This window comes from Pipra filicauda, unplaced genomic scaffold, assembly GCF_003945595.2.
Source record: "Pipra filicauda isolate LSUMZ 115617 unplaced genomic scaffold, ASM394559v2 scaffold57_size4234018_pilon, whole genome shotgun sequence".
In the NCBI taxonomy this organism is placed as follows: Eukaryota; Metazoa; Chordata; class Aves; order Passeriformes; family Pipridae; genus Pipra; species Pipra filicauda.
This window is the reverse complement of record NW_024104731.1, coordinates 4,069,143-4,085,234: the sequence shown is the minus strand read 5'-3', so window position 1 is coordinate 4,085,234 and position 16,092 is coordinate 4,069,143. Positions and strand designations below refer to the sequence as shown.

Below are 16,092 nucleotides of genomic sequence, written 5' to 3'. Positions count from 1 at the left end.
CAGAAGGAAAGGCGGGGAAAATAAATGAGTCAAGGTCTTGACACTGGGGTTGAAAGAAATAATTATCAAACACTACGGGAAGAAAAGCAAAGAAATGGAAAAGAATGGAAAAGGAAAAAAAAAAAAAGAAAGGAGAGAAGTGAGGAGGACTAGGTTTCCTAAAGCTGTAAGCAAGGCAGAGAAAGGACGAGGAGGCTTTGCGGGGAGAGGGAGAAGGCCGCCGAGGAAGCGCCTTCAGGCAAAAGCACCAGCGGCTCCCGGGCCGGGTTGGCGTTCGGGCCCGGCGGGGGAGGGGGCGCGGGCCGGGGCGGGCGGCGCTTGTGCCGGGCGGCGGGAGGGCCGGGGCGGCAGCACCACCCCCGGACCGCGGCCCCGCGCATCCCCGCGGAGCCCGCACGGCCCCGCCGCCCGCCCCGCCGCATAAAAGGAGCGGGCGGGGGCCCGCCGCGGACACCGCCCGCATGTGCCCGGCAGCCCCCGCCCAGCCCGCGCCCCGGCCGGCCCGCGTGGGGCTGCCCCGCCGCGCGGGGCCGCGCTCCGGACCCGGCGGCGGGACGGGGTGGCCGCAGGGCCGCGCCGCGGGAGGTACGGGGGGGTTGGGGGGCGGCTTCGTCCCGCCGTGCCCGCGACCTGAGCGCGTGTGGGCGGGGAGCCCCGCGCCGGGATAAATAGCGCTGTCCCCGGGCTGACAGCCCGTCCCGGGGCGCGCGGGTCAGGGGCGGCAGCGCTCGCCCGGCGGTCGGGGACACACTTGGGGCTGTCGGTGACTCCGCTCTGCGGCCCCGCTCCTGCCCCGCAGCTCCTGGGCTGCGATTTTTTTCTCAGTTTGTTTGTTTCTGGGGAGAGCCCGAGCAGCCAGGAGAGCCCGGGGCCAAGCCTTTCCCCTCTCTCTCTCCCTGCAGCACAGCGGAGATGCTGGAAGCGGCGGTGAGTTCACCGCGCCCGAGAAGGGCGGCAAGAGGCGTATAAACTCCTGCGGTCCCCTCCGGCAGCCGCTGCCCCACGACCCTCCGCCGGCCCCTCCTCGCCCCGCACGCCGCCGGCCTCGCCGCCCCTCGCCGCCGCCGGAGGAGGCTGCCCACCACAGCGGCCCAGGATGCAGTTTCGCCTCTTCTCCTTTGCCTTGATCATCCTGAACTGCATGGATTACGGCCACTGCCAGCCCGGCCGCTGGAGACGCAGCAAGAGAGGTGAGTGGCGCCGCCGGCTCGCCCGGGACTTCAGCCGGGGCAGCGGCGGGAGCGCCTGTGGGGAGACGGGCACTGCCGGGGGGCTGCGCTCCCGTCGCTACTGTCTCTCCCTGCCCAGGAAGGGCCGCTCCCCGGCAGGTGAGAGTCGCCCCGGCCCCGCGGGCCCCAGGCCGGCACGTGGGGCAGCAGCGGGGGCGAGCCGGGGGGGCGCGGGGCCGAGCCGGCGTGGCGACCCCTCGGCGGGGCTGCTCGCCGCCCTCCCGCTGGGGAGGTCGGGCCGGGAGCGGGAGGAGCGGTGTGAGCTCCGATGGGAAAGCACCGGCCCGAGCGAGGAGCTACCGGGGATCGGGATGGGGAGCGGTGGGCGCACTCCCCGCGGGGCCGGGGTCTCGCTGGGAGCTCCCGCCGCGGGAGGGGCCGCAGGAGCAGGGAACGTCGCTGATGCCGCCGTCGCTCCTCGTCCAGCAGCTCCCAGCGGCCGGGGGCTCGCTGTTTGCCCGCGCAGTTCAGACTCGAGTGTCCATGGGACGGACTTGGAGGCTGCTTTCCGTGGACCATCCCTAGAGCGACCGCGTTTCCGAGGCAGAAAGGCGGCTTCTCCCCTTTTATCCTCCGGTACCGCCGTGCCGCTGGCGCGGGGCTCGGCCGGCCGAGCGAACCGCACCTTCCCCAGCGCCCAGGGGACTTCTGTGCCGCCAACTTTGCTGGAAACGTCCAGATCCCTCTGAGGAAAAGAGATAAACGGTGCGTTGGGCTTGATCTGTTTCCCTAAAGCGCCGGTGTCGGGGTGCCGGAGCTCAGCAGCCGGAGCGGTGCAATGTGCCAGTACAGCTCCCGTGTGGATGGAGACGTTACTGCAGCGCTTCCCGGCTGGCAGCCTGGCCGTGGCTTCGTTTGGGTTTTTTTCTTTTTTTCTGGTGGGTCGGTGGGGAGGTTCACCTTATTATAAAATGGTTTTATTATCCACATATTCTGAATTATTTTGCTATTCCTTTTCCTGTCGTTTTCTCAGCCATGCCTCCTCTTCCCATTTCTAAAGTTAGCTGAAAATCAGGTGGCTCAAGCTGCCGAGAAATCCGTATTTCTGAAAGAACTGCACTTTTAGTGGTATTATTTGGAAGGGGAGGAACTTAAGATCTCCAGTGTTAAACTGGTACAAATAATAATAAAACTGTGAGAAGAAAATAGTTTGTACTTTCATGCATATATTGCCTTCAGAGTAGGTACAAATAAAATTGTAAAGCAATTTAGTTTTGGTGGTTTTTCAACAGATGGTTTCCAGAATTTAATTTCTGTGTGTGTGGCTAAAACGATAGTAGTCTTTTAAAGTGACCAGACTATCTGTGCTAACAAAGGGTATACTGTGTCTTTAATTAAATGTGGAACTACTTAGAGTGCTGGCTAGACAGTGGAGTGTGATAGTGGCATTTCTGCTTTACAACAGAGCTTAAGGACTGCATTGTGGGAGTACTGAAATGAATAGACATCTAACTCGAGTTGTGTGAATTGTCCTTCTACAAAAACTTAAGCTGGTTTTAATTGATCTCATGTTCACTGATTGATCTTAGACCAATTGTTGTGCTTGTTGAACAGTTGGCTTTTCCAAAGGAGATTGATTTAAATTAGTTTTTAGTTTAATTATTGGATAAATACCATCAGTATTGACAGTTGACTTACTGGCACTGTTTTGTGTGATCACCTAAGGGTTTTGTTTTGAGCTTTGAAGAATGCAGTCTTTTTCAGTTTGTAAGTCTAAAAAAGTAAGCATAGCCAGTTCTAAGCACTGAAAACAAAATCTGAGAATGTATTCAAATTATAATAGACATTTGCCGTGACACATGCAGTCTGAAGTAATGCTTTCATACAGGACCCAAAATTCCAATAATTTCACAATTTTTCCATATCCCATCTGCAAATAATCAGGCAGTCACTGTGGGGTACTGGCAGTTAAAATTTCTCTGGCATACTCTTTTGTCTGTTACATGATCTCAGATGCTCCATAATATCGTTTTCTTAATGAAATACAATTTTTGGCATAGATTAAGTCTCCTGTGTGGTAGGAATCAATTGCATTCAGTCTGGAATTATAGGCAAATATCATGTGTAGCTGATCTTTTTTTAAAGCAGCTAAATGTACAATAAACTTTAAGTATATACGCCTGTATTGACATTTGTGTTGATTTGTAACTGGTATAGAATACTCTAATAAAGAAGAGTTTAGTAAATTTGAGGGATGTACCCAGAATTCTTCATTCCCATTCTGCTTGCAACCCTTTCTGAAACCAGGGCTTGCAACATTGCACTAGAAGTGGAATGAAAAATTAAGGTTTACAGTGTGGTTCATACTAACTTGTGTTAGTCAATGTTATTTCATTAAAATTTTTTGGATAAATGTGTAATAATTAACAGGTTCTCCTTACTCCACTGCTGCTCTCAGTTACTTTTGCAGCTCATTAGAATTTTGCTTTGCCTAGTTGCTCAGAGCAGAACCTTACCTTCCTTAAAACACCCCAGCAAATTCTCCCTCTGGAAGTTTCTGCCCTGAGCAGGTAATTATGACCTTTTTGCCTGCCTTGAAGAAGATTTTTTTAAAACCTGTTTAAGGGTTACCTATCTTAAAGGTCAGTGGGGTAATCTCACAGCTGGCTTAGCCTAATCTTTCCCTTTCTTGTTGAATTGTATAATTTGATTTTTTTGTTTCTCTTGGATACCTGCTTGCTTGGTCATTACAAGGAAAATTTATCTCTTCAGATTTCTCTTTAGCAGTTGGTATAAGATGGGCAACTTCATGTCTTAGCATTTCACTGAATATCACAGGGTGCATGAAAAACTAGTGGTTTTTCCCTTGTCTGAGACATAATAAAAAGAACTTCTCCAAAGAGAACCACAAGTCAAGATTGGGGTACATAGAAATGGAGACTGCCAGGCTGGCTTCCCGCAAGAAGTGATGGTATTCCGCAAAAGCATTGACAGAAGAAAATATAGGGATTCTTGTAAACAGCCATCAAAAAATAGATGCTAACACAATTCCCCAAGGAAAAAAAAAGTCAGTGTAACAGCAGTGCCTGTATTGATGGGAAGACTCAAGATTAATACAGAGAGGCTCTCTCGAGTTGATGAGACCGACGTTGGAATAATGAGAGATGTGAATGGGACGCATTCACACTGGGAAACTGGAAGTTGCCTGTATCCAAGAACTGAAAGACAACTTGTGGCTGTCAAATACTTGTCATTCTATTTAGTTCATCTTCATGGGGTGTCATAAGGGCTAAGGTGAATACTCATCTCCTAGATGCTCACACTGTATTAGAGGTACATAAAGGTGTAATATTTGTGGTAATGAGTGACTAGTAGTGATAGTGGTGGTGGCAAAATACCCACAGGTGGAAATAGGAGACCCTGGGGAAGGAAATGTCATGAGTGTTTCTCAGATCTCAATATAGCTTTGCATACAGTGTTTATAGGAGAATATACATATATGGAGGGGCACAGTCACTGGGTTCAAAATTATGTCAATTAAATCTTTATCATCTTGATGTAAGATGGGAATCTTGACCACAAACCTGTTATTAATGTAGGAAGCTGTTACATGGATTTTCAACTAAAAGAAAAACCTTTTTGGATATTGGTGATTGTGATTTAGCTTCCCTAACAGGGTACTTACCTGAGATGGGAATAATCTTGGAGCCTGTCTCAGCTGGATTGTGTGGTCAGGCTTTGGGAAAGATAGATGATTTGAGCATTAGGGAAAAAGAACCTGTGTTGGAAATGCTTGACTGAAATAAACACCACATCTACTTTTACAAGGGCTGTACTTGCTCCTAAAGAGTAATTTTTCTCAAAAAGAAAAAGTGATACTACAAACAATATCTTTTAGTTGTCTAACGGTATCCAAATATTTTAGCAATTCAGTCCTCTTCTCTTTGAACTTTAAACATGTCTTACATTTGGAGGACAGTTAACGTTTTGTCTGTGGGTTAAGGCTTAGAATCTTATGTGGAAGATGTACTTTGAAATGTTTTTCCTCAGGTGTTACATTAATTGCTTGTAACAGAACTTGTAAAAGAACCGAGACATGTTAGTACTTCAAGGAGTGATTTTCAAGGTTCTTGTGATCAGTAGAAAAGCTTTGCAGGGTAGCTTCTGTTCTTTCCTCAGACCCTAACTTAAGATAGTTAATAATTAAAGATTCTTTATACATACATCATTACTACAGCAGTAAGAATATCCTAATACTGTAATCACTGAAAAGTCAAAACTTTTAAACTTTTGGCTACTTATACCTTATTTGGTGCGTATGAGGAAGTTTCTTAAACTGCCAGAAGTCAGAGTTTCTGTGTGGGTGACTGAATACTGGACTAGCTAATGATGGAGCATTACTGAGGATACGCAGTGTTCAAGTGAATTGTGAAGATTTGCAGAAGAGATGCTCCAAACACCAAGAGCAGGATTCACCATTGAAACAGACACCTAAATTTGGGTGTTTGATTCAGCTTCACAAACTAGGTTTGTAGTGCTGCTTATGATATTTAAGCTATGCTTCTGGGCTTGGTATGTATATGATCTTGAGCAACCAGAGGCCAGGCAGGATACCCTGGAGCAAGTCATATGCATCTGACACCTTTATAGGTGTCTCAAGGCCCGTTATTTGGAAACTGGAAATGGGGAGCATGTGCTGGCACAGTGCTGTGTGTGTGCTTTCCCTTGCCTGTATCCATCCCTTTAGCTTCCATTATAGGTCACTTGGGGTTAGGATGCTGGAGTAGATGAGTGTGCCTGGTCACACCTTGAAGTCTATGCTTACATGCTTTTGTGTTAAAACCTGTCGTAAGATTTACCTGTGGTGAGGTACATATGTCAAGCACACATATTTGTGTGCTTGATAAACTTGACTTAATTTTACATTTTCCCATTTTTGAGGAAGGAGGGGATGTATATTTTCCAAGGCTTGGCTGAAAATTGTCACTAAAGTAGCTCAAAATGCATGACAGATACCAAAAGTGAGTTTCTGTACTAACATAGGCACACTACGGTGATAACAGCAATAATGCAGTTTCTCAGTTCAATGTGTTCACTTACAATATCATCATCCTGGCTAGTCTTTGTGAACGAAGATTTGAGAAGGATTCTGTCCACGCTTACTACAAATGCACTGATGGCTAAAAAGGCCAATGTGAGATAGACAAGTCTGGTTGCAAAAGGCACAGTGGAATGTTTCCTTAGGCGGTATTGGCAAGACATGGTTCTTTCTCCGTTGTCTTTTCTTCTCAAGAATGATTCTGTGTTTGTTCTCAAAAGAAGCAGCAGTGTTATGTGTGGTGTGTCTCCGTGTCTCCCTATTGGAGGCCACAGTAGACCAAATTTACAATATACAGGCCAGAATAATTACTATGATAAAGTATGTTAGCATGGTGTTGTTTACGTAATCTGCCTCTAATGAAAAATATGAAATTATTTAAAATATAGAAAGTGGAAGAGGTGTTTGCTATCAAAATTCAAGGCATAAAGAAATAAACAATGGTCATTCTGTAGGCTGTTTCTTTGTTGGGTTTTTTCTTTCTCTTGCTCTTTCTGCCAAGAGTCTGACTATCCCATGAAGGTCTACATTTCATTTCTGATCATCTAGCTATTTTTTAATACCAAAAACTTTAACTATAGATTAGAGGGACTGTCTAGTCAAACCTGCAGACCACCACAGGCAGAAAACATTTCCCAGTGCACTGTACATCAAACTTGAAAGCTTATAGCTGACCATAACATCCTTTCCAAAAACGTATAATTGATTATAAACTGAGGGATGGGATCTGTGTGACTACATGTAACTATGTGGAACATGAGTGTCTACGTCTTCTTTTATGATTGATGTAGTACTAGTTGGTACAGTTCATTGAGCTGTTGGTACAATTTAACTTAGCCAGCAGTAGGTGCCTGCCTTTGATTAGATAAAGCATGCCCTAAACTCAATAAATATAGAAAAGATGACTTGATTACCTCTATCTGAAGTGTAGTTCAGATGTGTGCATCTTCACTGTTAGCCCCTGAACTAAGCGAAATCAGCCCCAAATGAGAAGGAATCCACCACATTCAATCTCCTCACCTATATTAAAGTCTGTTGGTGCAACTCCTAACTTTGACAGGTACAGTCCCTGAAAGTTCTGTTTTCTCCTATATTAGGCATTTATTTAGCTGCAGATATTTTTTAATAAATTAAATTCCTCAGGCATGCCCTTTCTGTTCACCTCAAAGTTTTGTTCAGGCACAGTTGGAGAACCTTCTGTATTTTTCTAGGCTCCAAGTATTTTCTAATCCTTTTCTTAGTGAAAAGCATGACTTCATATGTTTTGGCTGTTGATAATGCACAAATGTAACAACTTGATCCTTTCATCATGGGCTGCATTAGACACTGAAATTAGGTGCTGCCACGGTTTGTGTACTCGTTGTCTTTGTAGTACTTGTTCAGCAAATGTAATGCTTTGGTAAGCATCACTGTGGTGCTGCAAAGTAATTTTGTGTATGAAGAGTAAATCTATCACTTTTTGGGAAACAGTGTTGGGTTTAAGCCTGTTCCCAAGTAATCAGTATAGAGCATGGAACAGGCTTTGTATGACTTTATAATACTTGGAGTCTGACTAATACATCTTAGGATGTGAAGCATCAGTTGGATCTTGCTTGTGAGCACCATAAGGCAGATACAGAGCTATTTCTCCTGTCTACATGTTGGCTTTATCTAGCCAGCTCCACACATAAAGACCGCTTACTGTTATGCTTGCTGAACTTTGTGGGAAGTAAAGTCACTTGTAAGCCTGATTTGAAGCTGTGTCACTTTATTCTCTCTACATCCGGCTGTTGATCTCTCACAGGGTTTACTGTGACATGAACCATCCTGTCCATTTTCTCTAATACTTTTTCAAAACTCTGAGGAGAAATGAGGTTGAAAGGGATCAGGGTGGTGGTCTCTCCAGTGTATACCCCCAAGAGGCAGACAGTGGTGCAGCACAGTGTCAAACACAGAGGCAAGAGTGAAAGAATGAGTTTGACAACACTCTAATTAACGTCACCTTTTTAGTGCAGTTTCTGCAGTGGAGATGGGGAGCGGGAAGAAGGAATTACAAGAGATTGGTATTTTTACATAATACTACTTAAAAATTCTTAATTGATGTGAAATCCATGTTCTGAGCATGGAATGGAGATGAAAACTGTAACTCTCATGAAATGATGGAATATTGTGATACTTTCCTCTCTAGATCTTCCTCTGAGACCACAAGGATTTGAGACCTTAATTGTATGTCTTTACTTTGGGATTGCTGTATCTTAGTACCTTGATTTCAAACAGCTACACACATCTATGACCTTTGTCTGTCAAACTGTGGTCCATGGAGCAGCTGCTAGCACTTTCTGGATATGTACAGATCACATTGCCTCATCCTTGTGTTTGTACCTAAATATTCTTGAATGAAACATTCCAATGAATTTATGTAGCTCTGCTTTATTCTTATGCTATTTTGATGCAATTGCTTGTTGCTTAAATAAAATTTGTGGCTTGAAATTTCCTTTTAAGTGACATGCAAAAGATCGGCAGCTAAATTTTCTGACATTTCCTCTTGTTTATGGACTTGAATGTGCAAGCTGTGAAATGCATAAGGATATAGAAAAAGGAGTAAAACTGTAGTGTGGGGAAGAGCTTAATTTTACAAGGGAAAGCGAAGAAGCAACTAGTATTTTAGGGACCTAAATTATGTGATCAGTGGGAGTTTTTAAGATACCATCTGTTAAGATCTGATAAGAAGTGCAAAAAACCTTCATGCTCTTTGTTTCAGTAATTAGTTATGTATTTCTTTTTGAAACACCAGTTTCTGTAGAGCCAGGTACTTGATGCATCTGTAAGACTTTGCCCTTTCATGAGGGAATGCTGTCTGCTTTCACTCCTTTGGTGTTGTTTCTATGGGATACTTGTATGACTAACTAGGGAATTGTAAGCCATTGCAGGTAACACATAAAGTATTTAGAAGAGACATGCAGTTCTGCAACTGGGTTTCAAAAAATACCCCCACTTTCAATGGAATTATGCAATGTTATTTGAAGAGGATAATAGCAAATCTCACGTATGGTTAACAGATCCAAAATAATATGAAAGTACTTCTACTATGATTTTCTGTTTTTAAAAATAATTTTTGCTCTTAAGGATTTAAATCTAAAAATAATCAAGAGCATATGGTTTAGGGATGGAGTCTCAAATTTACCTTGCAGAACCTTTTGTCTATATTTTTTTTTTGAGAATTGTCAAGATTTTCTCCATCTTGATGAAAAACAGACCCAAACATAGATGTAATGAGATGGAGAAAGGGATCTGAAAGATAAATAGTGTTTGTGATGTTGGCTTTTAGGTTGGTGTAGTTTTTTTTAATCAGTGCACAGTTGCATGAACACTAATTCCCAAGTAGACCATGTGCAGCAATGAAGACGGTGTTTGTGCCTTTTTATATCTGGGAAGAAACTTTTACACTGCAAAGGACAAGTGTTAAGAGAATTGCAGTGGTGCGATAAAATATAAACTTCCTGATCCAGACACATTATTTTCTTTTTTGAGTTGAAATGCTGGCTGAAATACGTCGCACACAAATATATACTCTGCAATAATGTATGGTCTTCTCAGCCGTATGGTTGCCACCTTTGGAATACCAAAAAACCCCAAACTAGCCACATCAGACAAATGGCTGTTGTGCACGCACAGATTAATCCACACATGTATAGCAGTGCTGACAACACCCATCAAGTCCATACTAAAACTTTTTGGGCAAGATGGAAACAACTGAAATAGCAATTATGCTTAGTAGTGTTATGATAGGTGTTACTGATTCTCTCTTACTTCTTTCTGGAATTACTCAAAAACTTTGATAGATAAAATACGGTTTTATTATAAACCTACCAACTTACACAGTGATTCCACTGGCAAGCATGTGGCTATGACACTTTTGAATGGGAATTGAAGCTTCATCATTTTTTGCTTTATCTATATTGAGATGGTACTTAAGGGTCCCAGCTAAGGTGAGGGCTTGTAGTGCTGGCCCTGCTTGGAGGACAACCTCTGAACTAAGGTCACCAGAGCACAAATAAGAAATCTGTCCTGGATTTCCTTCCAATAGCAGAAATGTTTTTTGGCCTTTCATGACAGCTAGTTCAGGCCTGGTTTACATCTCATTTTACACAGTGCATGCTAATAATGTGATGGTCATGGATTCACTTTTCACTCAGCAAGAGTAACTGTAACTTGATACAATCACTGAGATGCACTCAAGGTGTGTTTGGTTGTGTTCACAGCACAACAACACAGCAGCTACCTGGTTTTAGTTTGCTTAAAGCATTTGCCAATTACTGCAAAATACTTCCAAAGAGCCTCTGATCTGAGATACTTCACTCTTGGAAGAAACGTAAACCCAAAGAGCGTTTCAATTCGCTTATTTATTTGTCCTCATCAGGTTACATGTTTTACTTCCATCAGCAATATTCTCAGGAGGTGGTCTTACCTGGTTTCCTGTCCTCTCCAAAATGATTGGTCTTCTATCCCCTACTTTGAGTTGTCACTTGTAAGGAAAGCTGATTTACTGAGGGACATCCAAGGGAAGGCACCTTTTGCAGTGGGGTAGTCGTGTGCCTTTGCTGTTGCGATCTGCTCCTGTGGCGATAGCTGATGATAGGACAGTTTTTAAACTTAGGCTCCTTGCCTGTGCCATACAAAATATACCTGGCCTGCATGTATCTGTCTTGATTTTTTTAAAGTTGCTCAACAAATACTGATTTTACATGAGTAAATTGCCTGTTTGGTTCTATCTGACATGCTTCAGTGTTGGGAATTCTCCATCCCTGGTAAGAAGGTACCTTCAGGATGTCAGAGGGATTGCTTCCATTGTTAGTCTTTCCACATGTAAAACTTTTGGTTAACACACGTATACATCAATGACAATTGTAATAGGAAATAAATCCCTCTTTTATGTAAATGCTAAGCAGCTTTCCGGTGTGAAATGTTAATATTATAGCATGGATGTTAATAATGAAAGCATCTAATTGAAATGGTGCTTTTAGACAGGTGCTCTGGCTTCCAACTCTATTTCTTATAGCACTATTGCAGTATGCTAGAATGCAGCATCTTTGCTGATGCTGAGAGGACAGTGGGTCATGGTTGCTCTTTTTAAATATAATGAAACAGCAGAATTACAAGTGCTTATCATAACTCTTTTATTCAGTCTCAGAGTTTCCTGAATTTGATCTGCTGCTCTGGGTCTTCTAAGTTTTTTGGGAATTGAGTTTTAGGAAATGCTTTTATCTGTAATTGGGAAGTAAAATGAGAAGAATACCCATCTTTTTTCTTGTAGTGTTTAAAGTAACTGTTTTTTTTTTTTTTTTTTTGCTATAAAGCTTACTTTGATTCAAGTTTATTCTGTTTTGTTTGTGGTTGTTTTTTTATATAGATTTTTGTAGAAACGGAAAACTATGAACTGCTTCAATGCAAAATGTGTGGTGTGAAACTGAGAAGCAAATCTGCAAAATCTTATATTTAAGTGAACAGAACCTGTAGGCCACCTAGTGCTATGCAGTGTGTATCTCTAGTGCTGTACAGATGTGGAATAGTAAAAATATAGACTTGTCTTAGACTTCTTTTGAAGGATTCGAGTGAACAAAAGTGACACAGGAAGGCAAGAAAGAGGAGGCATAGAATAACCTTGTTATTAATGGTTTCAGGCAGAGTTGGGTATCCGATCTCCAGTTCTGATTGTCAGACTTGTCTGTGTTCACTGGATTATGTAGCCACTCTGTGCTGAGGGCATGTGCTTGCACAAAAAAAGTATTCCCTCCTTTTCAGATTAAAGTTCAGCCTCATCTGTATCTCTTTGAGCAAGAAAGGCGACAATTTCTCATTTATCTGCCTGTATTCATGCTGCACATGCTCCATCTGTCTCTTGCGTGGTCTCAGCAACCCAATAGAGAGACTTCTGTGTTGTGTCAAAGGGAGTCTAGTTTTGATCAACTTTGGGTACAAGAAGAGGAGGATATTGTCTGTTCTTCTGCTAAAAGTGTCTTGTTACTTGCATCTTGTGCCAGCAGTATTCTGGCCAATACCCCCTGTGCCTTTAGGAATGGTTAGGATAAGTGACTGAATCATGTGCAGTCGCAATCACCCTAACTTTGTTGGAGTACTAAAATCAACCCAGAGAAGCTTCCTCACATTCAGTAGTGACACAGGACTTTCCAGCTCTGTCACTTTCCCTTAATAGGACTCCCATTCTAGCAGAAATTGTGAAATAGTACCTGCTTTACCTCTTCCCTTTTCCTTATATTCTTGGGTCCATCCAAAAAATGCTGATGATGCACAGCAGAAATTAAAGGTAAGAGTTGAAATCAAAGGAATGATGAACAGCTAAATTTGTCTGGGTGATCTGAGCCATTTAAAGTTGTCATAAAAATGAGGTTCTATATCATGCTAATTTTGCATCATATGAGTGCCTTGCTTCACCATTTTTCTTCTCTCAGGTATGTACAAATACCAGAGAGTGCACTGTGAATGTAATGATTAAGATACTAGACCTAACTCTGATCTCACTCATTTTGCTGTAAATCTGGGGGTATTGCCAATCTGTCTCAGCTATAGTGGATACTCCTGAAGTGTTTGCTCTGGGATATTGTTGTCTTGTGCAATATTTCTGTCAGATGCTACAGAAAGACCAAAAGGCATTTCTCTTTTTTAAGAGCTGTAGTTCACTTTGCTAATGCTGTATTTAAGAACTCTTTCATTACTTTTAATTCTTTCATCAGACTCCTGGTAAAAATCTTGCTGCTTCCAACTTTTATTTCAGTTATTGTAACATTAGCAGTAGCATCAATATGTAGGGATTTTTTCAGCTTTTGGAAAAGGATTGAAATGGGACTCTATTAAACCTGAATCTGAAGACAGGCTTGGTATCATATTGTTTTCTCTTAATAGCTTTCCAAGCAGCCGCTAAGTGAAACTACTGCATATTGAGCCTGATGTAACATGAGGCTCATTGGGTAAAACAACATTAGTCTGTGCTACTTAAATACACTCTGGAAGGCTTAAGGAGGAGAGGAAGGAAAATATTTGAAGAGATCAGCGGGATGTGGTTGAATACATGTAATGTCACCTGAGAAGGATTAGAATTTGCCAAAGCTTGACCTGAACGAAGACCTCCATTTAAGGCTTGTGTTCCTACCAGATCAGCTACAGTCATTTTTCTGTGCACAGTTTTCTACCAGCAGTCGTACAGTGAAAGAGTCTAGTGATTTACTTGGCTTCTGTGTCTCAGCTGTAATAAAGTTAAAAAAAAAAATCCCAGTTTAACATTCCTTCTTATTAGCTGCAGCTGGCTTTTTCTAATTACTAAAGTCAATATTTTTGTCGTTTACATTCTGTTGCTTTTATCCTTTCTGGGCGCTCAGTGTACGCACACTAGCTGATGAACAGCTACACGTGTAGCTCATGTCCATAGATGTGGACAGCTTAAAAAAAACACATGTGCTGACAGTTCAAATTTCAGGAGAAGACCCAGTGGAGTGGTTAGTAGCAATGGTACTTCATCCCCCATGGTATTAGTTTTTTGATGATGTGGGGTTAGCAAACCCAGTGGCCTTATTCTTAATAACTTGACTTACTTGTGTCTTTGAAAATCATTTGTTCTTCTGTTTTGCGATAGTGTTTTGGAGTGCTCAGGATGCTTTCCCATGCACCTCTCTGAAGTGATGGATATCTCTTATAGGTGTCAAAACGGATTCCTGGGGTTACAAAATAAAGTGAAAGAGAATGACAACTGGGGATGCTTAGTATCTTTGAAAAAAACAAGTCTCAAGTGATTTTCTTTTTTTACTCAATCCTGCTGTGTAATTGAGATAGGGATTGAAGAAAATGAAATGTCTAATTGTGCCAACATCACACAACTAGATAGATGTTCGCCACAACAGGCCACTATAGCCACTCCTGCTAAATCCGAGGTTTGACCATTGAATGGTAAAGTAGGTAATACATTATATAATAATAATATAAATTTTCTTATTAACATTATAGGTTTTTTTCAGGGGAACTACTTCATCTCATGCTTCTAGGTTCAGACTTGAGTATTGCAGACTAGGAATACTCTTAACATGGAAATGAAAGAGGTTTCTGATACCTTTCTGTGAAGTATTATTGGCTGCTGCTGGAGTGAGCAGTGCTTTTGCTCAGTATATCAGTTTCCATGTAAAATTTTCATTGCAAAGTTTCTTTTTCTACAGAAAATGGTAATTGATTCTAGATTTTTGTGAGGTTCAGCATAGCATGTGCCATTCTGGGCTTGATCTTTCTTACAAATACCCCAAGTCACAGTTAAGTCTGGCAGATATGTAATGAGAAAAAGCACACAATGAAATGCAGTGCTGTGGAGGAATAGCATGTCTCTCCAGAGACTTATATTGAAATGATTTAATGTCAGAACTACTTAGAGTTATCCTTCTCTTGCATTTACATCTCATACCACTAAGTTATGAAATTGTGACTAAGCTTTAACCATTTTGTTTAGCCACAAACATAGTTGACTTGTGTTTCATCAGTGCTTGTTATCGTGTTTATTTGTTTCTTGATTTTGTCATTCATTCATAATTTGTTACAGAAACACTATCTCCTCTCTCCTTGTAGTAACCATGTAGAGATCCCTGTGATTTTCTGATGTGTGGAGTAATTTCTCTTTTGTTTATGCATATTTAGCTAAGAAGAAGTCTGATTAGTTGAATGCTCTTGATAGTATTCAGGTACATCCTACAGCTTTGCATTTGCTGTTTGATGTTCCATTTTACAGCTTTACTTAAATGCTCTGCAGGGATTGTGGTTTAGTGGTGAGAGCATGAAATTTGAATCCAAGGTGCCTGGTTCTCTTACCAACAGAGCTGGTCAGTATGTTTAAAACCAGATTCTTCTACCCCACCACCCCATAACAGATTTCTGCATGTGTTTCTACAAAGAGTTTTTTGCTCTCTCTGTTTTTTTAAAATAAATGTTGAGCAGCTTAAGCAGGCACTGCAAGTCTGTCTTTTCTTTCTGTGCCTGAGTTCCTCTGGTTTAGAGAGAGGGTAGTGTTTTATCACAGTGCAGTTTAAATTATATCAGATTTGTATAGCTAAGAGGTCCTAGAGTGCTAATCTCAAGGCATGTAAATGGTTATTATGAAGGATAATAAGCAAATAAATAAGTTTCCTACTTCCAAGTTTATTGACTGAGCACACACTAGCATGTAGAGCATGGCATTCGTGGCATGATCTGAGCTTCAGAAAGTGCTGGCTCTATCTGATTGAAGCCTTCTGTGTTCTCATGTCTATCAGAGATGAGGCAGCAAAACCTATATGACTCTGCATCGCTGCTCAGCAGGGTGCAGAAATTACTGCCTTTTTTCATTACTAGATATGTGTCTGAAAGTATTTAAATGGAGTTTTATCCTGACATTTTATTAACTTTCAGATACAAAGGGTGGAGGTCTTCATATGCAGGTAGGTATTTGCAGTAGGCTGACTTAATTGTTGTAAGAACAATTTATATACTCATAAAAAACCAAAATTATGTTTTATTTCATTCCAAAATGAGGTAATTATATTATCAGATTTTGAAAATGAGGAGGCTTGAGACACCTCAGGGCTGTGAAATTAAAATGTTTCAAAGAGGCCCACAGTTAGTTACTAAGCTGAACACATTAAATTTAACTTATCTGAAAATGGAAACATAGCTTCAAAACTTTCAGGCATTCTCAAAATTAAAAAATGTATATTTTTTCTATTAAGAATGTAAAAAAAGTATATAGCATGTTTGTCTTTACCGCCTCAGTCCTTCCACTATCTTTCCTTTAATTCTACAGTCTTGCATTCACATTGC

At 42.0% G+C, this 16,092-nt stretch overlaps 1 protein-coding gene across 1 annotated transcript in view; it reads left to right on the top strand.

Moving 5' to 3' along the window:
• Positions 1-744: 744 nt before the first annotated feature.
• RSPO2 (R-spondin 2) overlaps positions 745-16,092 on the top strand; it is a 103,347-nt gene continuing 87,999 nt past the window's right edge. Inside the window, exon 1 of the mRNA XM_027717497.2 lies at positions 745-1,190. Within this exon, the coding sequence (XP_027573298.1) occupies positions 1,097-1,190 (94 nt within the window). The 5' untranslated portion in view covers positions 745-1,096. The remainder of the gene's footprint in view (positions 1,191-16,092) is intronic.